This window comes from Oncorhynchus mykiss, chromosome 2 (genome assembly GCF_013265735.2).
Source record: "Oncorhynchus mykiss isolate Arlee chromosome 2, USDA_OmykA_1.1, whole genome shotgun sequence".
Lineage (NCBI taxonomy): Eukaryota > Metazoa > Chordata > Actinopteri > Salmoniformes > Salmonidae > Oncorhynchus > Oncorhynchus mykiss.
Genome location: NC_048566.1, coordinates 22,490,484 through 22,515,280, shown reverse-complemented (window position 1 = coordinate 22,515,280; position 24,797 = coordinate 22,490,484). Strand labels below are relative to the sequence as shown.

At 45.7% G+C, this 24,797-nt stretch overlaps 2 protein-coding genes across 3 annotated transcripts in view; one reads left to right on the top strand and one right to left on the bottom strand.

Moving 5' to 3' along the window:
• LOC110537974 (adenosine receptor A1-like) overlaps nt 1-19,160 on the bottom strand; it is a 48,284-nt gene extending 29,124 nt beyond the window's left edge. The window contains exon 1 of the mRNA XM_021624473.2: nt 18,932-19,160. The gene's annotated coding sequence lies outside the window, so the exon portion shown is untranslated. The remainder of the gene's footprint in view (nt 1-18,931) is intronic.
• Nucleotides 16,135-24,797, top strand: part of bcam (basal cell adhesion molecule (Lutheran blood group)) — a 99,490-nt gene continuing 90,827 nt past the window's right edge. For both annotated transcript variants that reach the window (XM_036942444.1, XM_036942438.1), the window contains exon 1: nt 16,135-16,430. In XM_036942444.1, the coding sequence (XP_036798339.1) occupies nt 16,361-16,430 (70 nt within the window). In that variant the 5' untranslated portion in view covers nt 16,135-16,360. The remainder of the gene's footprint in view (nt 16,431-24,797) is intronic.

Below are 24,797 nucleotides of genomic sequence, written 5' to 3'. Positions count from 1 at the left end.
GTAGAGTGGCCAGACAGAAACCAATCCTCAGTAAAATGCACATGACAGCCCGCTTTGACTTTGTAAAAAGTCACCTAAAGGACTCAGATCATGAGAAACAAGATTCTCTGGTCTGATGAAACCAAGATTGAACACTATGGCCTGAAAGCCAAGTGTCACATCTGGAGGAAACCTGGCACCATCCCTACATTGAAGCATGGTGGTGGCAGCATCATGCTGTGGGGATGTTTTTCAGTGGCAGGGACTGAGAGACTAGTCAGGATCGAGAGAAAGATGAATGGAGCAAAGTACAGAGAGATCCTTGATGAAAACCTGCTCCAGAGCGCTCAGGACCTCAGACTAGGGCAAAGGTACACCTTCAAACAGGACAATGAGCCTAAGCACACAGGCAAGATAACACAGGAGTGGCTTCGGGACAAGTCTCTGAATGTCCTTGAGTGGCCCAGCCGGAGCCCGTTCTTGAACCCGATCAAACATCTCTGGAGAGACCTGAAAATAGCTATTCAGCGATGCTCCCCATCCAACCTGACAGAACCTGAGAGGATCTGCAGAGAAGAATGGGAAAAACTCCCCAAATACAGGTGTGCCATGCTTGTAGCGTCATACCCAAGAAGACTCAAGGCTGTAATTGCTGCCAAAGGTGCTTCAACAAAGTACTGAGTAAAAGGTCTAAATATTTATGTAAATGTCATATTTCAGTTTTAAATGTTTAATATATTTGCAAAAAAAATGAAAAACCTGCTTTTTTCTGCTTTGTCATTATGGGGTATTGTGTGTAGATTGATGTTTTTATTTAATCAATTTTAGAATAAGGCTGTAACAACAAAATGTGGAAAAAGTCAAGGGGTCTGACTACTTTCTGAATGCACTGTATATATAAATGATATATGGAATCACTGTCATGTTTTAATGTTATATTTAATGTCATTCATAAGACCCCTCCGATCCTCCATGTGTCTGTAGGCCTATGTAGTCTTGTATTTAATGATATATCGAAACCATTGTCATCTTAAAATGTCAGTTTCATCTATTCCACAAGACCCCTCAGATCCATGGTAATGGCCTTGTATTGGATGACATATGGCAATCATAGGAATCGTCACTGCAGGGCAGTTTTGACCATTGACACCAATCATAAGCCCCTCACTGTATACCAACATTAAGCTAACATTATGGAATGGTCTGACTCTCCCAGTGGTTGGTATACCAACATTAAGCTAACATTATGGAATGGTCTGACTCTCCCAGTGGTTGGTATACCAACATTACGCTAACATTATGGAATGGTCTGACTCTCCCAGTGGTTGGTATAACAACATTAAGCTAACATTATGGAATGGTCTGACTCTCCCAGTGGTTGGTATACCAACATTAAGCTAACATTATGGAATGGTCTGACTCTCCCAGTGGTTGGTATACCAACATTAAACTAACATTATGGAATGGTCTGACTCTCCCAGTGGTTGGTATACCAACATTAAGCTAACATTATGGAATGGTCTGACTCTCCCAGTGGTTGGTATACCAACATTACGCTAACATTATGGAATGGTCTGACTCTCCCAGTGGTTGGTATAACAACATTAAGCTAACATTATGGAATGGTCTGACTCTCCCAGTGGTTGGTATACCAACATTAAGCTAACATTATGGAATGGTCTGACTCTCCCAGTGGTTGGTATACCAACATTAAGCTAACATTATGGAATGGTCTGACTCTCCCAGTGGTTGGTATACCAACATTAAGCTAACATTATGGAATGGTCTGACTCTCCCAGTGGTTGGTATACCAACATTAAGCTAACATTATGGAATGGTCTGACTCTCCCAGTGGTTGGTATACCAACATTAAGCTAACATTATGCGTATGCCTGCAGGCCCTGGGCCAGTGCAGTAATGAAGAGAGGGTCATGGTTGCCTGCCTCATGATGTATAAATTGTTCATGGGCCCAGCGTCTCTCTCCCCTCCATCAGACTATAACAGCTGAGACCAGTGTTCCCTGCTACTGTGCTGCTCTGCTCTGTTCTTACCAGCCTCGCTAGGACACTGGAATCTCATGAATACAAATACTGTTAAATGGCAGCCCCCTAGACATTACCTGTGTGTGTGTGTGTGTGTGTGTGTGTGTGTGTAATCCCTCACCACTGCATCCAGGCAACATGTTTCCCTCATTGCAACCAGACACTTCTCTCATTCTAACAATAGAAAGAAACACATTGCCAGTGCATAATATAATAATCATGTATAATTTACCAATAGTTTGGACAGACATGCAGGACTAGAGGCAGAAATATCTGCTTATCCTTGTGATTCCATTTCTCTACATTGTCTTGTGTCAGCATCCTTTCTGGCCCTGTGAGTGTCAGTCACTTCTCTATCTATGTGTCAGTCAATGTCTTCCTCCAGTCACGTTGCTCTCTGTGGTTCAAGGTCAACGGCTGGGGAACGGCTGGGGAACGGCTGGGGAACGGCTGGGGAACGGCTGGGGTTTAATCAGGTAAAACGTGTAAGGGTAATTAGGCGCACACTGTGTCAATGTGTCAGCGTCTGCCTGTGTGTGTTGCAGGGAGTGTGTATGTGTGTGTGTGTGTGTGTGTGTGGGATATCCTACCACAGACAACAGATAAACATGTTCTGCCTCATTGCAACCACACACTTCTCCTTTAATCGTAACAATAATATCAAATAGAACCAGATGCAGCTCATTGCACCTCTCCCTTTAAATCACCTAGCAGTGTCAGACTGTATCTGCCTATATGTGTGTGTGTGTGTGTGTGTGTGTGTCTGTGTGTGTGCTTTACAATATCACCACATAAATATAAATGAAATAAATAAATATTCACACTCCTGCTCTGCTTTTGACCCATGGGTAAGACCTATATACGGTGCATTCGGAAAGTATTCAGACCCCTTGACCTTTTCCACATTTTGTTACGTTACAGCCTTATTCTAAAATTGATTACATTTTTAGAAATGCTTGCAAATGTATTTATTTTTAAATGAGGAAATATTACATTTACATAAGTATTCAGACCCTGTTAAAGCACCTTTGTCAGCGATTACACCCTTGAGTCTTCTTAGGTATGACGCTACAAGCTTGGCACACGTGTATTTGGAGAGTTTCTCCCATTCTTCTCTGCAGATTCTCTTAAGCTAGGTTGGATGGGGAGCGTTGCTACACAGATATTTTCAAGTCTCTCCAGAGATGTTTGATCTCCAAGCTCTGACTGGGCCACTCAAGAACATTCAGAGACTTGTCCCGAAGCCACTCCTGCGTTGTTTTGGCTGTGTGCTCAGGGTCGTTGTCCTGTTGGAAGGTGAAACTTTGCCCCAGTCTGAGGTCCTGAGCGCTCTGGAGCAGGTTTTCATCAAGGATCTCTCTGTACTTTGTTCTGTTCATCTTTTCCTCGATCCTGACTAGTCTCCCAGTCCATGCCCCAGAAAAACATCCCCACAGCATGATGCTGCCACCACCATGCTTCACCGTAGGGATGGTGCCAGGTTTCCTCCGAACGTGACGCTTGGCATTCAGACCAAAGAGTTCAATCTTGGTTTCATCAGACCAGAGAATCTTGTTTCTCATGGTCTGAGAGTCTTTAGGTGACTTTTGGCAAACTCCAAGCAGGCTGTCATGTGCCTTTTATTGAAGAGTGGCTTCCGTCTGGCCAATCTACCATAAAGGCCTGATTGGCGGAGTGCTGCAGAGATGCTTGGAAGGTTCTCCCATCTCCACAGAGGAACTCTAAAGCTCTGTCAGAGTGACCATCGGGTTCTTAGTCACCTCCCTGACGAAGGCCCTTCTCCCCGATTACTCAGTTTGGCCGGGGGGCCATCTGTAGGAAGAGTCTTGGTGGTCTCAAACTTCTTCCATTTAAGAATGATGGAGGCCACTGTGTTCTTGGGGACCTTCAATGCTGCAGAAAGTTTTTGGTACCCTTCCCCAGATCTGTGCCTCGACACAAACCTGTCTCGGAGCTCTATGTACAATTCCTTTGACCTCACGGCTTGGTTTTTGCTCTGACATGCACTGTCAACTGTGGGACCTTATATAGGCAAGTTTTTGCCTTTCCAAATCATGTCCATTCAATTGAATTTACCACAGATGTTCTACAACTTGATTGGAGTCCATCTCAAGGATGATCAATGGAAGCAGGATGCACCTGAGCTCAATTTGGAGTGTCATACGAAAGGGTCTGAATACTTATGCAAATAAGGTATTTACGTTTTTTATATTTAATACATTTGCAAAAAATTCATAAAGTCTGTTTTCGCTTTGTCATTATGGGGTGTTGTGTGAAGATGGATGGGGGAGTTTTTTTCCCCAATCCATTTCAGAATAAGGCTGTAACGTAACATGTCAAGGGGTCTGAATACTTTCCGAATGCACCATAAGAAATCTATTTGACATTCTTATCTAGAGTGACTTACAGGAGCGATTAGGGTTAAGTGCCTTGCTCAAGGGCACATGGACAGATTCTTCAGCTAGTTGGCTTGGGGATTCGAACCAGCAACCTTTCAATTACTGGCCCAATGCTCTAACCACTAGGCTACCTGCTGCACAGACGCCATAATGGGACAAATGCAAAGTTGCAATCCCTATACATATTATGCACCTTGCATTGATGACACAGTATGCTGCTAACACAGAGGTGGGCAGCTCCAGTTCTCCAGGGCCTGATTGGTGTCACACTTCTTCTCCATCCCTAGCAAACACAGCTGATTAATCAAATTGCATTCTAAACTGAAGATCATGATTAGGTGATTATTGGAGTCAGGTGTGTTAGCTGGGGCTGGAGCAAAACTGTGGCACGAATCAGGCTCTCGAGGACTGGAATGGCCCACCCCTGTGCTAACAGGACCCTTGTTAGACTGGCCCATTTAATTTCTAGCCCGTATATAAAGACTTTCTCCATTCTGACATGTCTTGGTCCCTCCACTTACTTTGTACCTTCTCTCTCAACTAATTCTGACTCCTCTCTCTCTTTCTTCTAAAGTGGCCCCCACTCTCTCTTTCTTTCTCTCCCTCTTTCTCTGTACTCAGCTGGTGGGCCAGCCAGGAGGCATGGCGTGCGTTAGAAGAGCGTAATCTGTTCTTTCTCTCCTCCATTTCCATTTCAATCCCTCGTTCACAGCTGGAACCAGGGCGCTTTGCATGCAGATGAGCCAAGGAGTTGACTCTCTTGGAAAGCAGAAGCAGACACAAGGAGGGGCATGAGATGAAGAGGAGGATGAAGAAGAGAAAGACGAGGAGGAGAGGGTGAGTGGCAGGGCCAATGAAAGACAGGAAGATTATGTCAGTGTGTAAATTTACTCAATGCTCATTGATTACAGTATTTTCCCTCTACAAAGAGGATTTGGTTCCATGGTTCCCGCCACACACTGCCTCACAGATTGAGATGTACTGTAAGGTCTATACAGTGTGGCTGCAGTCATCAGTGATTTGTCATCACAAATACTGACAGTGATGATTAATGAACACGGGTTCATGTGTCAGGGCATGACATAACAGCTAGGCCACTGTTGATGACAGTGAGGAAGTGAGTGAGACATGAGTGGTGTTTGGGGTGAATGGGGTGGTTTGAGGTGACTTGGAGCAGAGAGTTGGACTGTTACCGGATCTATTATCTGAATCTATAGGGTACACACAGCCAACCACAGACTATAGCTACACACACACACACACACACACACACACAGACACACAGACACAAACCCTGTCCTAAAGAGGGGGTGACCCTGTCCTAAAGAAGGGGTCACCCTGTCCTAAAGAAGGGGTCACCCTGTCCTAAAGACAGGGGTAACCCTGTCCTAAAGAGGGGGTGACCCTGTCCTAAAGAAGGGTTAACCCTGTCCTAAAAAAGGGGTAACCCTGTCCTAAAGAGGGGGTAACCCTGTCCTAAAGAGGGGGTAACCCTGTCCTAAAGAGGGGGTGACCCTGTCCTAAAGAGGGGGTGACCCTGTCCTAAAGAGGGGGTGACCCTGTCCTAAAGAGGGGGTGACCCTGTCCTAAAGAGGGGGTGACTATGCATCACAAAAGTCTAATCGCCACTTTTTGCTTCTTCTAAAATACAGTTATTGTCCACTTTTTGTTTCTAATTCTAACCCTTCCCTACTGCACGTTGTTTCTAAATGAAAGGTTTAGCCTAACCCTTCCCTACTGCACGTTGTTTCTAAATGAAAGGTTTATCCTAACCCTTCCCTACTGCACGTTGTTTCTAAATGAAAGGTTTATCCTAACCCTTCCCTACTGCACGTTGTTTCTAAATGAAAGGTTTATCCTAACCCTTCCCTACTGCACGTTGTTTCTAAATGAAAGGTTTATCCTAACCCTTCCCTACTGCACGTTGTTTCTAAATGAAAGGTTTAGCCTAACCCTTCCCTATTACAGTTCTTGTTTCTAAATGAAAGGGAATAGTGCAGACATTTAGTATACAGAATCTACAAAACTGGGTGAATCAGCTAGAATGTGATTAAGAGCTGCTCTCTCAACATGGCCGGCGCCCGTGGTCTGCCACAGCGGTGTGATAAACGGCATGTTAGCTACCCGCCTGGCTTTCCTTGGCAGCCTAGCACACGCCAGCCAGTCAGTCAATGAGTCAGCTAGCCAGCCAGCGGCCTCCTTAACCTTGACTGACTGGGGTGCCCACTGCCGGACTGTCCCACAATGTTAGAGCTGGGCTTTCACTTATAGCTGACAGCCACAGACACACGCACGCACACCCCTCCCTCTCCCGCCCCTCCCTCCCTCCCGGAACACAAAGAGTTGTATTATGCCAACTCTCCAACACTCCTGTCATTGTGCGTGAGTTACAGTCCTTCTTCCCTCACTGCCGAGTCACTGCGGCCATAATACCATCATTTGAGAGAGAGAATGACAGAGGGAAAAAGAGAGAGAGAGATCAAAAGGACAGAGAGATCATGTAAATGAAAAAAATAAGACATGAAAAGAATTTGCTGGTCAGAGTGATGCATGGTCACTCCCTCTTTAGGACAGGGTCACCCCCTCTTTAGGACAGGGTCACTCCCTCTTTAGGACAGGGTCACTCCCTCTTTAGGACAGGGTCACCCCCTCTTTAGGACAGGGTAACGTACACTTCTGGTGTTGACAGTCCAAATCAATACATGTTATTTGGGGCGGCAGGTAGCCTATTGGTTAGAGCATTAGGTCAGTAAAAGAAAGGTTCCAGGATTGAATCCCCAAGCTGACATGGTAAAAATCTGTCGTTTGGCCTCTGAACAACCCACTGTTCCCCGGTAGGCTGTCATTGTAAATAAGAATTTGTTCTTAACTGGCTTGCCTAGTTAAATAAAATTAAAAACAATTATAATCAATTGACAGCAGATGGTATGTTTAGGCATGGGCTAGGAGGCAGACGTTGTGTGTATGTGTGTGTGTGCTCGTGTGTGTGCACGCACCAGTCTGTCTCAGGGGAGGCCCAGCCTGGGCCTCTCTCATGGGGGTTACTTCAATAGAGATGTGACAGAGCAGACTTCACTAGACATACACAGATGGCCCCACTCAAGATACAGTATGGATGTGCACACACAGGTGCACAAACACAAGACAGACTGAACATTAGGGAAACAAGGAGGCAGCTAAAGAATGCACATGATCAGATAGAGTTGAGGCACTCTGAGCACTAGGCAGATACCATAATAGACCTACAGTGCAGCACTTAGCTACTCAGGAATACACTGCACAGGCAGAGCTGACAGTTAGCCATTAATTCCAGGGAATATTCTGAACGTTGCCAGAGGATCTGGTTTGCATCAACAACTATAAACATTATACTTCTTATCTATGAGATTTACATACTGGTAACTAATAACATGATCTGTGTTTGATGGCTGTTCAGTGGAATGTGAATATTTGCCTCAGGTTACAGTAAACATGAACTAGTCAACATTATTAATAATAACTATCTTGCCAATAATATGTATACAGTACCTGTCTGATTTAATTTAGACATAATGTTTTCCCTGGAGAGACATGAAACTGGCCAATGTAAGTCCAACATTTTATTTCTGTGATTCTTGTAGAGTTTGCCTGTTATTATTCTATAACATGATTTATGTATTTCATATTCTTAGCCTGAGGGTAGAGTGCAGAAGCGAAGCAGGATTTGGATTGGTGCAGTCGCGATAAAGGTCCAAACTGTCCCGGAGGCGTGTAAGATACTGTACGTAGGCAGAAAGTCAAACATGTAGAGAGAAATTAAGGTTTGGAGGCGAGAATATATTCTAATTAATTTCCCACAAAAAAATATACATTTTTGTAGGAGAAGGAGTGTTAAAATAGCTGGACTAATGCCAAGTTATTCACTTTGCTGGTTTGAGGGCTCAACAGAGCTAGAGTCATCATGGGGAGAAAAATGTAACGTGTACATTTCAAACTGTGATCTTAAACTTGACCCTTTTAAACTTTTCACCTCGTATCTTTTTATCGCCCTGAATAATGAGCTGTAGTAAATGATCTTATACCTCAACAGTCCCAATCACAGCTCAGATTACCGTGAGTGCAGTACATCAAATGCAGAGCCTATTGTTAGTGTGCAATGTGCATGCTGAATTAAATGGACACCATCTCAGCTGACCTGCCTTCATAGGTTTAATCGGCACTGATTGGTGGCCGTGTAAAGCAGAATCCTGGGTTAAGGATTATGACCTGAGCCCTCTGACCTAGAGCCTATAGTGTTCAGCCTAAACACACCTAGAACCTATAGTGTTCAGCCTAAACACACCTAGAGCCATAGTGTTCAGCCTAAACACACCTAGAGCCTATAGTGTTCAGCCTAAACACACCTAGAGCCTATAGTGTTCAGCCTAAACACACCTAGAACCTATAGTGTTCAGCCTAAACACACCTAGAGCCTATAGTGTTCAGCCTAAACACACCTAGAGCCTATAGTGTTCAGCCTAAACACACCTAGAGCCTATAGTGTTCAGCCTAAACACACCTAGAACCTATAGTGTTCAGCCTAAACACACCTAGAACCTATAGTGTTCAGCCTAAACACACCTGAAGCTTATGACCACCAGGTTCCTAGATCCCTGTGGGAACAGTAGGCCTGCTATAGAATACTGTAGTCATGCACACTCACTGTTTGCTGATCCCATGTTTATCTTTACTGTTACAGGTATAACCACAACATGACCATACAAGATGACCTACTGTATGCTACTGTATGACACCCCCATTGGCCCATGGTCTGACTGTAGACCCACAGCCTGTGACTAGTAAATAGTCCTATTGTCTTGTAACACATCTTACTTGGCAGACCAGTAGGCTGCTGTGGAAATGTCAGACTCCCTCCCACGGATCTACTGTCAGAGTAGGCAGCATTGTGCTGGGCATCTCACATAAAGATAGACAGTCAGACTGAAACAGTGACGGACTCCGGGACACAAAGTGCCATCAATGGTTAACCAGCATCATTAACTCCCAACTTTCACATTCCATACCACTCTTCCTATGGTTTGACTGTTTAAACTGGCACTCAGGGGATAGAATTGACTCTATATAAATGGGATAAAAATGATTAAATGATTTCAATGCTATATGATATGTGGTTGTCTCACCGACCTTAGTGGAATGCACTTATCGGAAGCCTAAACATAACCATGTCTCTTTGGATAAGAGTATCTGTTTAACGACTAAACAATGTAAATATAACATTAAAATAAATATTTTGGAGATTTAAAACCTCTTAAGGATCGGACCATCCCCCCCAATTCCCACCTAAAATGACATACCTAAATCCGATAGAGGTTAAAGTGCGTTCATGTACACTTTCAGAAAAAACAGAGTGCCCTATAGAACCATTTGTCCCTGTATGGGAACCCTCTGAAAAAAAGGTACCAGATAGAACTCTTTTTGGATCATATTGAACACTTTTTGGTTCCACAAAGAACCTCTGGTTCCCAATATAGTAAGTGATGGTGAAACTTCAGGGTAAAGCTGAGGGATAAAGACACGGGTATAGAGGGGGGTAGTACAAAGGAAGGAAGGGATAAAGACTGGGGGATAAAGACTGGGGGATAAAGACACGGGTATAGAGGGGGGTAGTACAAAGGAAGGAAGGGATAAAGACTGGGGGATAAAGACACGGGTATAGAGGGGGGTAGTACAAAGGAAGGAAGGGATAAAGACTGGGGGATAAAGACTGGGGGATAAAGACACGGGTATAGAGGGGGGTAGTACAAAGGAAGGAAGGGATAAAGACTGGGGGATAAAGACTGGGGGATAAAGACTGGGGGATAAAGACTGGGGGATAAAGACTGGGGGATAAAGACACGGGTATAAAGACACGGGTATAAAGACACGGGTATAAAGCCTGGGGGATAAAGACTGGGGGATAAAGCCTGGGGGATAAAGACTGGGGGATAAAGACTGGGGGATAAAGACACGGGTATAGAGGGGGGTAGTACAAAGGAAGGAAGGGATAAAGACTGGGGGATAAAGACACAGGTATAGAGGGGGGTAGTACAAAGGAAGGAAGGGATAAAGACTGGGGGATAAAGACACGGGTATAGAGGGGGGTAGTACAAAGGAAGGAAGGGATAAAGACACGGGTATAGAGGGGGGTAGTACAAAGGAAGGAAGGGATAAAGACTGGGGGATAAAGACACGGGTATAGAGGGGGGTAGTACAAAGGAAGGAAGGGATAAAGACTGGGGGATAAAGACACTGGTATAGAGGGGGGTAGTACAAAGGAAGGAAGGGATAAAGACTGGGGGATAAAGACTGGGGGATAAAGACTGGGGGATAAAGACACGGGTATAGAGGGGGGTAGTACAAAGGAAGGAAGGGATAAAGACACAGGTATAGAGGGGGGTAGTACAAAGGAAGGAAGGGATAAAGACTGGGGGATAAAGACACGGGTATAGAGGGGGGTAGTACAAAGGAAGGAAGGGATAAAGACACGGATATAGAGGGGGGTAGTACAAAGGAAGGAAGGGATAAAGACTGGGGGATAAAGACACGGGTATAGAGGGGGGTAGTACAAAGGAAGGAAGGGATAAAGACTGGGGGATAAAGACACGGGTATAGAGGGGGGTAGTACAAAGGAAGGAAGGGATAAAGACTGGGGGATAAAGACTGGGGGATAAAGACTGGGGGATAAAGACACGGGTATAGAGGGGGGTAGTACAAAGGAAGGAAGGGATAAAGACTGGTGGATAAAGACACAGGTATAGAGGGGGGTAGTACAAAGGAAGGAAGGGATAAAGACTGGGGGATAAAGACAGGTATAGAGGGGGGTAGTACAAAGGAATAAAGGGATAAAGACACAGGTATAGAGGGGGGTAGTACAAAGGAAGGAAGGGATAAAGACACGGGTATAGAGGGGGGTAGTACAAAGGAAGGAAGGGATAAAGACTGGGGGATAAAGACACAGGTATAGAGGGGGGTAGTACAAAGGAAGGAAGGGATAAAGACACGGTATAGAGGGGGGTAGTACAAAGGAAGGAAGGGATAAAGACACAGGTATAGAGGGGGGTAGTACAAAGGAAGGAAGGGATAAAATGAAAGAATAATGAAGAGAGGATATAAGAGGTGGTTAAGTTCTTTAATTCCAGAGGATAGTTAACATATAGCCTCTGGGTAAGACAGGAATATGTAGGCTAAGAGAAATGAGGAAATGAGAGAGCAGACTATGAGCTCAGGTGAATCCTTATGTCTTCCTTTAGTATTATAGGATAGATGACATCTGACAAAATCATCTCCCTTCTTATTCACTCTCTCATCTCTGGTCTTGGCACAGACCTAACAGAGGATCACTCAGCTCTTTTCCAGGCAGTGATACTGTCTACTCTGACTCACATTAACCAGAAGCCCTCTAATACTGTTAATGTGCTCAGAACTGAAACAAGAGCACTACGTGATCAGCTGTACCAACCTGTACCAACTCCCTGTCAGGTACTGTAGAACCATTTGTCCCTGTCGGAGAACCCTCTGAAAAAGGTTCCAGATAGGCCTCTATCAGTTCAGATAAAAAAAACATTTTTAGGTTACAAATAGCACCCTATCAAAGATTATAGTCCTAGTATTCTGGTATCCCCAGTTCCCCGCGGAAGAGAAAGCTATACATAAAAGGTGTCAGGCCCCATGGGTGTACAGGGTGTATAGCAGACGCGACATAGACTGTTGTATTACACAAGTTCAAACCAAAGGTGAACCACATCAGTGAGTATGGCAGTCAACTTATGGAACAGCGGGGACTGTGAAGCAACACAAACATTGGCATAGACACATACATACAAACAAACACTAACATACACACTATACATACACATGGATTTAGTACTGTCGATATGCAGTAGTGGTGGAGTAGGGGCCTGAGGGCACACCGTGTGTTGTGAATGTATTGTAATGTTTTTAAAATTGTATAAACTGCCTCAATTTTGCTGGACCTCAGGAAGAGTAAAGCAGCAGCTAATGGGGATCCATAATAAATAAATACAAATAAATATAAAATAAACAAATAAATACAAAAATAAATACCCAAGCTGACTACCTCTGCAAGGTGAGGGGCTTAGAATGGGGTCAGAGAGAGGCTGTGCACCAGAATGCTATCCTCTTCTCTCCAAGTCCTGCAGGAGTCCAATAGGTAATGACATAGTAAATCACTAGGTTACCTACTTCTCCCCTTCACCCTGACATCAGCTCAGCTCAGCACAAGCATTTCATAACACTCGCATTAACATCTGCTAACCATGTGTATGTGACCAATAAAATGTGATTTGATTTGAAACTACAGCCCTTACATCAGAGCCTCTAGGTTTAGGCTGAGCTTATCTCTGTGTCTCTGTCGCTCTGACCCATCTCCAACACGCCACAGATAACTCAGAGCGGTCAATATCTGAGATGACTAGTGTTATTGATATTACTGAGTGCAGAGTGTGGGAAAGGTGCTTTCCTTCTGGTGTCATGGCCGTGTGTGTATCACCATGGTAATGACATAGCTGTCCCATCACCCATCGCTGTAAGTATAAACCGCTGCTCGTGTCCCTCAGTGGATCACTGGTGTAAATACACTAGAGTTTGTTTGTGTGTGTTTGTGCGTTTGTGTGTGTGTGTGGAGCCTACTATGCACATCAGATTGCAGACCCCTCCCTGTTGTCGTGTGAGTGATGTGTGTGAGTGATGTGTGTGAGTGAAGCGTATCCCATCTCCACTTCCACAGGGGAAAACAAATATCAGACAGCTGTTTTGGCCCAACCATCCCAGCAATGTGTGTTAAAAGTCAACTGCTCTGCGTGGAACAAGTATTACCAGTAGACACTCCTGGTTATTTAAGTCTCCACAGTAGCCTACATCCTACACAGACCACTCCCTCTCGTAGTTCACAGACTTTGTATATACTTCCTAACCTCCCAGTGTATAGCAGATTGAACCAAAACCAACTCCAGGTCACAGAATACACACTCAATGAATTCAAGTTGGAATTATATTGTTAGAAACCACTTATCCCTCCCATATCCATGAATTGCCTATGGGGGTTAGTAAGCTAAATGCCTGGAGGAGAATGGATTACATGTCTAGGAATGAATCGTATGAGTATACTAAACTAGTCTGCTGGGTTGTTATTGTCTGTTAGCCTACACACAATGATTCTACCCACAGTAGACTATGCTGGGCTAGGGAGACTATTGTGTGTAGGCTATGCTGGGCTAGGGAGACTATTGTGTGTAGGCTATGCTGGGCTAGGGAGGCTATTGTGTGTAGGCTATGCTGGGCTAGGGAGACTATTGTGTGTAGGCTATGCTGGGCTAGGGAGGCGATTGTGTGTAGGCTATGCTGGGCTAGGGAGGCTATTGTGTGTAGGCTATGCTGGGCTAGGGAGGCTATTGTGTGTAGGCTATGCTGGGCTAGGGAGGCTATTGTGTGTAGCCTATGCTGGGCTAGGGAGACTATTGTGTGTAGGCTATGCTGGGCTAGGGAGACTATTGTGTGTAGGCTATGCTGGGCTAGGGAGACTATTGTGTGTAGGCTATGCTGGGCTAGGGAGGCTATTGTGTGTAGGCTATGCTGGGCTAGGGAGACTATTGTGTGTAGGCTATGCTGGGCTAGGGAGACTATTGTGTGTAGGCTATGCTGGGCTAGGGAGGCAATTGTGTGTAGGCTATGCTGGGCTAGGGAGACTATTGTGTGTAGGCTATGCTTGGCTAGGGAGACTATTGTGTGTAGGCTATGCTGGGCTAGGGAGGCGATTGTGTGTAGGCTATGCTGGGCTAGGGAGACTATTGTGTGTAGGCTATGCTGGGCTAGGGAGACTTGTGTGTAGGTTATGCTGGGCTAGGGAGACTATTGTGTGTAGGCTATGCTGGGCTAGGGAGACTATGCTGGGCTAGGGAGGCTATTGTGTGTAGGCTATGCTGGGCTAGGGAGACTATTGTGTGTAGGCTATGCTGGGCTAGGGAGACTATTGTGTGTAGGCTATGCTGGGCTAGGGAGGCAATTGTGTGTAGGCTATGCTGGGCTAGGGAGACTATTGTGTGTAGGCTATGCTTGGCTAGGGAGACTATTGTGTGTAGGCTATGCTGGGCTAGGGAGGCGATTGTGTGTAGGCTATGCTGGGCTAGGGAGACTTGTGTGTAGGTTATGCTGGGCTAGGGAGACTATTGTGTGTAGGCTATGCTGGGCTAGGGAGTCTATGCTGGGCTAGGGAGGCTATTGTGTGTAGGCTATGCTGGGCTAGGGAGACTATTGTGTGTAGGCTATGCTGGGCTAGGGAGACTATTGTGTGTAGGCTATGCTGGGCTAGGGAGACTATTGTGTGTAGGCTATGCTGGGCTAGGGAGGCAATTGTGTGTAGGCTATGCTTGGCTAGGGAGACTATTGTGTGTAGGCTATGCTGGGCTAGGGAGGCGATTGTGTGTAGGCTATGCTGGGCTAGGGAGACTATTGTGTGTAGGCTATGCTGGGCTAGGGAGACTATTGTGTGTAGGCTATGCTGGGCTAGGGAGGCTATTGTGTGTAGGCTATGCTGGGCTAGGGAGACTATTGTGTGTAGGCTATGCTGGGCTAGGGAGGCGATTGTGTGTAGGCTATGCTGGGCTAGGGAGGCAATTGTGTGTGGGCTATGCTGGGCTAGGGAGACTATTGTGTGTAGGCTATGCTTGGCTAGGGAGACTATTGTGTGTAGGCTATGCTGGGCTAGGGAGGCGATTGTGTGTAGGCTATGCTGGGCTAGGGAGACTATTGTGTGTAGGCTATGCTGGGCTAGGGAGACTTGTGTGTAGGTTATGCTGGGCTAGGGAGACTATTGTGTGTAGGCTATGCTGGGCTAGGGAGTCTATGCTGGGCTAGGGAGGCTATTGTGTGTAGGCTATGCTGGGCTAGGGAGACTATTGTGTGTAGGCTATGCTGGGCTAGGGAGACTATTGTGTGTAGGCTATGCTGGGCTAGGGAGGCAATTGTGTGTAGGCTATGCTTGGCTAGGGAGACTATTGTGTGTAGGCTATGCTTGGCTAGGGAGACTATTGTGTGTAGGCTATGCTTGGCTAGGGAGACTATTGTGTGTAGGCTATGCTTGGCTAGGGAGACTATTGTGTGTAGGCTATGCTGGGCTAGGGAGGCGATTGTGTGTAGGCTATGCTGGGCTAGGGAGACTATTGTGTGTAGGCTATGCTGGGCTAGGGAGACTATTGTGTGTAGGCTATGCTGGGCTAGGGAGGCTATTGTGTGTAGGCTATGCTGGGCTAGGGAGGCTATTGTGTGTAGGCTATAAAAAATGCAGAATATGAACGGACTGGAGATTTTCAACTATATGATTCTGAATCTGATTTTATCCACAGCTGATATTAACTAACAAGGTAGTAGGCTGTGTATTATTGTTCTTATTGTTGGTTATGAATGAAAATAAAAAATATATGTCATTAGCCTATATTGTTAATGTATTATCTGTAATAACCTAATAATAGACGTTGAAGGCTAAGGAACAAAAAATAGTGGTTGGAGTTGGCAAGAGTTTTTACTTTCCACTTCGGTGTTAATGTTGTTTTTGAAAATCTATTTTAAATGTCAAAAACCGCCACCATCGATATAGTCATATGTGAATAGTAAAGCAAGTCTTTTCAGGGCAACTGAGGTGTAGCCGGAGAGAGAGAGAGCGCGAGGGAGGGGGCGTGGGTCACCTTTTGTGGAAATACATCAACCAAGACTGCCACAAGCATCAGATTTCTCGCTGTGAGAGAGAGGGGGGATAGCGCTCGCTTTATTGAGAAAGACGAAGAGAGAGAGGGCGAGGGAGAAACAACTCTGGACGACTGAAGACTTGCTGTTGCCACAAATACATAACGACAGAAACACCTAAAGAAAAACAGCTAAATACATCTGTAAAAGTTACAGATCGAGCCATGGACGGGATGGTAGCATTTGGACGCGCTTCGCTCTCGTGCACCTTGCTGCTTTGCTTTTCATTGCAAGGTAAGACTTGGATTTCACGCGTCCCCGTCTGTTTTATATTAGAAAGTAAATGTTGTTTTCGCCCACTGCTGCTGGTTCCTCTTGGCTGGAGGCTATGAATCTCTTCATTGCCTGTACGGTTGTTTCTCCTTCAACTATCGCAGTGCGTTATATCAGAGTAGGCTATGGAGTGCGTATCACATTACGAAAGTGTTTTACATGCGTTAGTGGGTTATACAACTTTATTGTACCTTGTGCATATTTTGTTTCCTTTGGCAATTTGTTCTTGTCACCCGCTTTATGTGAAAACAACCTGTTATTGAGTGCCAGTCGGTGCCAAAATAACAGGTGTAAATCGAGACTTTGAAAATCTCGGCATTTGTGTCTGGAGAAATGCTGGACTTGTCAGTGAACTATTTTTAAATTAATAGAGAAAAAATACTTACAAGTAGGCCAACTCTTTGATGCGCAGCACATTTTGAACGAAGTGACGGATCATGTTAAATTCGTGAGATGTTTTAGGGGTTAACCCAGACCGCACTTTTCCTTTGTAGTCGTGTGGGAACCCCTTGCTCCGCAGTAGAGTGCACTTCCGAGCGCACAACGGACTGCAGTAGCCTGTAGCTGAGCCCCGGCGGCCTGTCTCGGCCGGAATGACCGCTATGTATTTGATCTATGATCAATGAGCTAGCTGTTCAGAATGCGTCGGATGGGGTGTGATGTGCCTCGAACTATACGGAGTGTTATTAAATTGATTGATATGTGGGCCTTTATGAATTATGGGTAGGCCTACTCACAACCTTACCGGTAGATAACACTAACCTTATGATTTATTTATAGTTTGCATTATCTGCCCCACATTTGAGCAACGTTTCATGCTTTCAAACGCTATCATTTAGTTTTTCCACTCCACTGTTCTCTTGTCTCTTATGGATAAAAAGGTTGCTAGGCTACATACATGTTGAGTTATATAAATAACGAGTGCGGTTCTGTAGGCTGTTTGGTCTTTTAGGGTGGGGTGTGTCCATTTGGCCAAGGCACTGCATCTCTCTCTTTCTCTCTCCCCCTCTCTCTATACTTATCTATTGCTCTTCCTCACCACTGCCTCTCACTCATCATCTTTAAAAATAAAAAAATATCTGCAACTTTCTGTCTTTCTCTTTTTTTCCTCCATCAAAAATCCCCCTCGTTATCTCCCCAAACTGGATCTCTGCCTACCTGAGTTTAACTGGCTGGTGTTCAGCAACACCCCTCCCTCTCTCTACACCCATCCCTCCTTTTCTCTGCATCCCTCAGTCTCGCCAGCTCCATTCATCCCTCGCTCTGCACCATCCTTCACTCTCTCCAGCGACCTTCCCTTTTCCCTTTAAACCTCTACCACACTGTTCTCAGATCTCCACTACCCCGTCATCTCCACTACCCCGTCCTCTCCACCCCCCCGTCCTCTCCACCCCCCCGTCCTCTCCACCCCCCCGTCCTCTCCACCCCCCCGTCCTCTCCACCCCCCCGTCCTCTCCACCCCCCGTCCTCTCCACCCCCCGTCCTCTCCACCCCCCGTCCTCTCCACCCCCCCGTCCTCTCCACCCCCCCGTCCTCTCCACCCCCCCGTCCTCTCCACCACCCGTCCTCTCCACCCCTGCTCCTCCTCCCTCCATCCACTCTTCACCTGGTCTTTGAGACAGTTGTTCTCTGGGCTGTGTTGCTGTGGCTGTGTGTATATGAGCCCAGTCCTTCATGATGCCACTGTGTAGACTGTGTGTCTGAGACTAAACAGGTGTCTGTACTAAAAGCCAAAGTCAGCTAATGGAAGGCCTGGTACCTCACGTAGGAGGCTGGATACAACAGTGGGTGGTCCCTTGATTGTAGCTAAGTGAGCTCCTGTTCTTAGCTCTTCCAGTCCCCACCCCTGGCCCTTTAGTCTGCACATAGGACAGTATGAAACACTAGTCCCCGCCTCCACAGCAACCAGTCCAGGTCCAAGACACGCCTGCAGCACTCCCCTAAACTTTAGTGCAGTACGCCTCTCTCTCACTGTAAAAGGGGACAAGAATGCTCCCTCTCCTATCTTCCCTTAATCTCACCCCCGACCCCTCCTCCCTCCCTCCGGCTCGTTTGTCTAATAATAGCAGGTTTCTCTGTGGGAGACTGTCTCACACATACACAACTATAACACGCTACACACTCACTACAAAACTATTCCACGGTGCACCAAAAAGGACCACAGGACACAACACCCCACACAGTGTGCGTGACACAAATATGCGGTGATGACATCAAGACCGTCCCAGTGTGCTTTGCATGCCTGTACTGACGGCAATGCAATTGACCTGTGACCGGTTGAACCGTACAGGTTGGAAATGTCTCCCTCGGCACACCATACCATGTCACCCAGAGTTAGAATCATCAACAGCCAAACTTCTAGAACAACGTCATGCCAGACAGGGATCAGAAAGATTTGTCAGATTGAGGATTATTTCTGATTAGGAAAGTTACTTTTTAACTAGTAAATGACTGTATCACACCTGTTCTTTGCTCTGAGGCACTTGATGTGTTGGAAGTTCCAGAAGCTTGCCGTCGGGGGAAACACGTGTAGGTGTATGCAGTATTTGTCACGGCTGTCGTAAGAACGGGACCAAGGCGCAGCGGATGTTGAGTTCCACATATTTCATTCAAAGAGAAACCAAAACAAAAAACTAAATATATCAATAAACAAACAACTAACCGTGACTACGTGGTGCACAAACGCGAAACAATATCCCACAAACACAGGTGGGAAAAATAGCTACTTAAATATGATCCCCAAATAGAGACAACGATTACCGGCTGCCTCTAATTTGGAATCATACAAAACACCAACATAGAAAATATAAACTAGAACACAACATAGAAATTATAAACTAGAATACCCCCTAGTCACAACCTACTACACCATAGAGAAACAAGGGCTCTCTATGGTCAGGGCGTGACAGCAGTTGTCTATTGTAATTTGTTGTGTGGGTTTAGATAAACGTTGGTGGGTTTTGTTGGTAGAAAGGTGCTTTTGCTGCTTTCACGTCCTAAAAGTGGTCGCTGGCTGTACTGTCTCAGCCTTGCTCTCTTGTGGTGAGAGGGGGTGGGGTTGGGTGAGGAAGGGTGAGGGGGGGCTCACTGAGAAGGGTGGGGTCGAGTTAGGAAGGGTGAGAGGGGTCACTGAGAAGGGTGGGGTCAGGTGAGGAAGGGTGAGGTGGGGGGTGGGTCACTGAGGAGGGTGGCAGAGAGAATCGCGGAGACAGGCCGTCAGCTGAGTTCAAGGTGCTGTAGGAAACTCTGAGCTTCCACCCTTTGTCTATCAACTCCTTAATTCCCCCAGTAATTTCCTTGCTTTAATTTCTACTTGTCCCGTCGGCATCAACCCCCCCCCCCCCCCCCCCCACGCTGCCATGTGTAATTATTATGGTATTAGGGCAGAGAAATTAAAAGCCTGCCATTTAGCCAGTGGAGATAAAAGCCAGTGGGCTTCTTCAAGCTCTTTTTAAGTGGTTTAGGGGCGCTGATGGTATTCTAAGTTAGCACACACACACACACACACACACACACACACACACGATCCATATAGATTCCTCTTATTGTGCAACAGCTCTAAACAATTATAACTAACACCACTCTGAGTGACAGGTCGATAAGGGCTGTTTTGAGGGAGCGAGCTGGTATTTGCCCCCTTTGTCGTTTAACCTGGGGGTGTACAGATAGATGTAGGATCTTAATTTGATCACTCTTTTGTTGCTGAGAATTTTCTGGAAAATGTCCATTAACAAAAATGCCCATTAATTATAATTAACTTAAGAATTCCCATTTCTTTTTGCTGAAGGATTGTTTTCCTGCTGTAGAAAACTGGCTCAAATTAAGGTCCTACCTTTGTAGGTGCAGGAGCACTGGGACTGCTATTAGTTTGGGTGATTCATGCTTCTCCACTGGGTTTGGGTTAGAGGGGAGATAGATGGAGACGGAGCTGAACTCTGAGGTCCTATAGTAATGAGTGGTATTCCTATGGACAGGTTGGAGCTCGTCCTGAGTGTCTGTGCATTCAAACATTGTTTCTCTGGCAGAGAGGGGCTGCCTCTTCACAACACAATGGTGCTAATCCAAAAACACACAAGACTTTACAACGTTGGGCCCCATTCACCACCAAGACACCGTACTACACCGGTCCATTCATACATCCACCGCATTTCAGTGATTTGGCAGCTTTCCTTTCATGTGATATATGTCACTGTAGTGGTTACTCTCTGCTGGGTTCATGTAGACCACATTGCAGTGGAACAATTAATCTTTCTGCATAAATCCTCATGATAGTGGATGAGCGTTACTGTGGACGGGGTTTAATCTTTCTGCATAAATCCTCATGATAGTGGATGAGCGTTACTGTGGACGGGGTTTAATCTTTCTGCATAAATCCTCATGATAGTGGATGAGCGTTACTGTGGACGGGGTTTAATCTTTCTGCATAAATCCTCATGATAGTGGATGAGCGTTACTGTGGACGGGGTTTAATCTTTCTGCATAAATCCTCATGATAGTGGATGAGCGTTACTGTGGACGGGGTTTAATCTTTCTGCATAAATCCTCATGATAGTGGATGAGCGTTACTGTGGACGGGGTTTAATCTTTCTGCATAAATCCTCATGATAGTGGATGAACGTTACTGTGGACGGGGTTTAATCTTTCTGCATAAATCCTCATGATAGTGGATGAGCGTTACTGTGGACGGGGTTTAATCTTTCTGCATAAATCCTCATGATAGTGGATGAACGTTACTGTGGACGGGGTTTAATCTTTCTGCATAAATCCTCATGATAGTGGATGAGCGTTACTGTGGACGGGGTTTAATCTTTCTGCATAAATCCTCATGATAGTGGATGAGCGTTACTGTGGACGGGGTTTAATCTTTCTGCATAAATCCTCATGATAGTGGATGAGCGTTACTGTGGACGGGGTTTAATCTTTCTGCATAAATCCTCATGATAGTGGATGAGCGTTACTGTGGACGGGGTTTAATCTTTCTGCATAAATCCTCATGATAGTGGATGAGCGTTACTGTGGACGGGGTTTAATCTTTCTGCATAAATCCTCATGATAGTGGATGAGCGTTACTGTGGACAGGGTTTAATCTTTCTGCATAAATCCTCATGATAGTGGATGAGCGTTACTGTGGACGGGGTTTAATCTTTCTGCATAAATCCTCATGATAGTGGATGAACGTTACTGTGGACGGGGTTTAATCTTTCTGCATAAATCCTCATGATAGTGGATGAGCGTTACTGTGGACGGGGTTTAATCTTTCTGCATAAATCCTCATGATAGTGGATGAGCGTTACTGTGGACGGGGTTTAATCTTTCTGCATAAATCCTCATGATAGTGGATGAGCGTTACTGTGGACAGGGTTTAAGTCGTCCTAACCTTTTCAAATCCAAACTAGTGCTCTTTCTTATCTCTGTTGTTTGTTCTCTGTGAAACCCCACAGGGGGAATTCTAACAGCCCAGTTGGTGAATTGGCAGCAGGCAGGCAGGCAACGGTGGGCATCTGGTTATAAAATGACAGGTTTCACGGGGTTAATCCTAGTTTGAAGTCAGCTAGCGGAGGATGTGGTTCACAGAAACACTCCTCAGAGCTTTTCATCCTAATATCATCAAAGGTCTTCAAAAAGAGCAGCTAGAGCCATGATTAGAATGCTGGGATGCGGACACACACACACACACACACACACACACACACACACACACACACACACACACACACACACACACACACACACACACACACACACACACACACACACACACACACACACACACACATCCATAAACACATGCTTTAATAGTTTGGATTAACCTGGTCACTGTTCTAATTTCTCTCTTACCCTATCTCGTGTCTGTCTCTGTCTCTCTCCCTCTGTCTCCATCCTCCCTTCTTCTCCTCCCTCGCTCTAGACCTTTTTTGTTTTGGGTAATGGTGGCTCACTGGAGGGAGTCGTTGATGTGTATTGATGTTTGTGGTGATTTACTGTGTTGTGTTTGGAGCTACTGCTTTTGTGCACAGCCCAGAGAGGATACTGGGAGGAAGGTCCTGCTGTGATGTGTGCGTTGGATAGGGTGCTGGCCTGGGATGTTTTTAAATCCAACCTAGAAGATGTTTGACCCCAGCTTTAGGACTTATTTTTTAATTACTTAAAAATAAGACACACCCCTTCCCTCTCTGTTTCCTCAGCAAACATCCCAGTGTTTGTTCACCTCTCTCTCTCTCTCTCTCTCTCTCTCTCTCTCTCTCTTTCTCTCTCTCTTTCTCTCTCTCTCTCTCTCTCTTTCTTTCTCTCTCTTTCTTTCTTTCTTTCTTTCTCTCTATTTCTTTCTCTTTCTCTTTCTCTCCTCTCTCTCTCTCTTTCATTCTCTGTCTTTCTTTCTTTCTTTTATTCTCTCTCTCTCTCTCTCTCTCTGTGTTCTATTCCATCCAACACAACAGTCTTAAACAGTAAACACACTACAGGGTTAAAAGAGAAGGAGAGGGACAGAGAGAGATTGGGGAGGGAGGAAGAGAGGTTAGAGGGACAGAGAGAGATTAGGGAGAGAGGGAGAGATACGGAGAGAGGAAGCTGACTACTAGTGCCTTTGATTTCTCCATGGTTGCTGCTTCAAGGCTGTCTTGTCATTAGTGGCTTCATGGGTTTTTAAGGGGAGGAAGGAAACAGAGAGGATGAGATCAAGGGATGGGACGAGGGGTGATTACAGCTGACTTGTGTTACTGCAGTTCCCGATTGTTTTGTTGTCTCAAGGGAGGAAGATGATACAGATGATGATGATAGTGAAGAGAGGTGTCCGGGGGGTCGTAGGTCATTTCAAGTGCAGCCTTGAAAGGAGAAGGAATGGGGGTTGGGGGGCTGTATTGCAAGGAACATTTAAGATTCAAAAGCTATTCGGGGAGACAAGGTTAAGTGCTGCCGATGCATTTAGTGGGAGTGCAGTAGAAACATGCTGCGCCAAAGAGCCTTCATTCAGGATCCATGGGGCTTTTTAGGCATTCAGCACACACAGAGAGGAGGGTTTGGCTATTAGAGCTACATATAAATATGTGTCAGGCAGAGTGGGAGAGAGAGGAAGGATCATGGCCTACAAATTCCATCTATTGCTACAACATGGCAACCCCCACTCATGTTTCTTGGTCAGCAGTTGTTCCTGGTTTGTTCAGACTGAAAGAGTGAGATGCACACACGCTCACACACACACACACACACACACACACACACACACACACACACGTGCGAAAAGTCAGAATTAGGAATACCAATTAGGAAGTCTGTGGAAAACCCCATGATCTTCAGTTTACCGGCAGACAAGAAACCCTAACCCCTCTGGACATCCCCCGTCTCCCCTGTCTGTCTGCCTGTTCTGAGCTGGGTCTTGGGTCCTGTGGGAGCTTCTCAAGTTGTTGCTTCTCAGACGTCAACAGTTGCCTCAACAGCAGTTGTAGAACCCTTCTCAAACACGAACCCCTCTCCTCTCCCACCCTGTGTCCTTTCACACCATGCAGCATGCTACAGGCTGAGGACGGAACTAGAGGAAGGCTGCATAGACAGTTAGTAGACCTTGTGTGTTTCCCCCCTGACCAACATGGCTGTTTCAGGACTCGCATTAGAGCTGTGTTTGGGAGTGGTCTTTACATGGTAGACTAAGGTTTTGGAGAGAGTGTGAGTGGAGGTTGTGTGTCTGAACACACCCCTTGCTGAGTGAGTTGTTGCCCCTCGTCAGTCAGTCAGTGGCAGCCCTGTTAAGCTTAAGGAGTGGTCAACAAATGGCAGTTGTGTAACAGGGGTTCTTTTCAATCTTATCGCCATCCCATGGAATGTGACAGAGAGTTCACCAGGCTAAAGAGCTGTGTGTGTGTGTGTGTGTGTGTGTGTGTGTGTGTGTGTGTGTGTGTGTGTGTGTGTGTGTGTGTGTGTGTGTGTGTGTGTGTGTGTGTGTGTGTGTGTGTGTGTGTGTGTGTGTGTGTGTGTGTGTGTGTGTGTGTGTGTGTGTGTGTGTATGTGTGTGTGTGTGTGTGTGTGTGTGTGTGTGTGTGTGTGTGTGTGTGTGTGTGTGTGTGATGCAGGGATTTACTACTATTATTACTATTTTTTCTTCTTTCATCTCCAATCTCCAGTTCAATGTTGTCCCATTCTGTTAAAGGAGAACATACACATTCCTCTGTGTGAGACATTTCTCCTGCTTCATAATGTAGTTAATGGTTAGCTGGACATGGTTAACCTCACTGTTTGACAAACCCTGCTATATAAATTATTCACGGAGAGGAGGAGCAGGAGGAGAGATGGAGCAGGAGGACAGATGGAGCAGGAGGACAGATGGAGCGGGTGGAC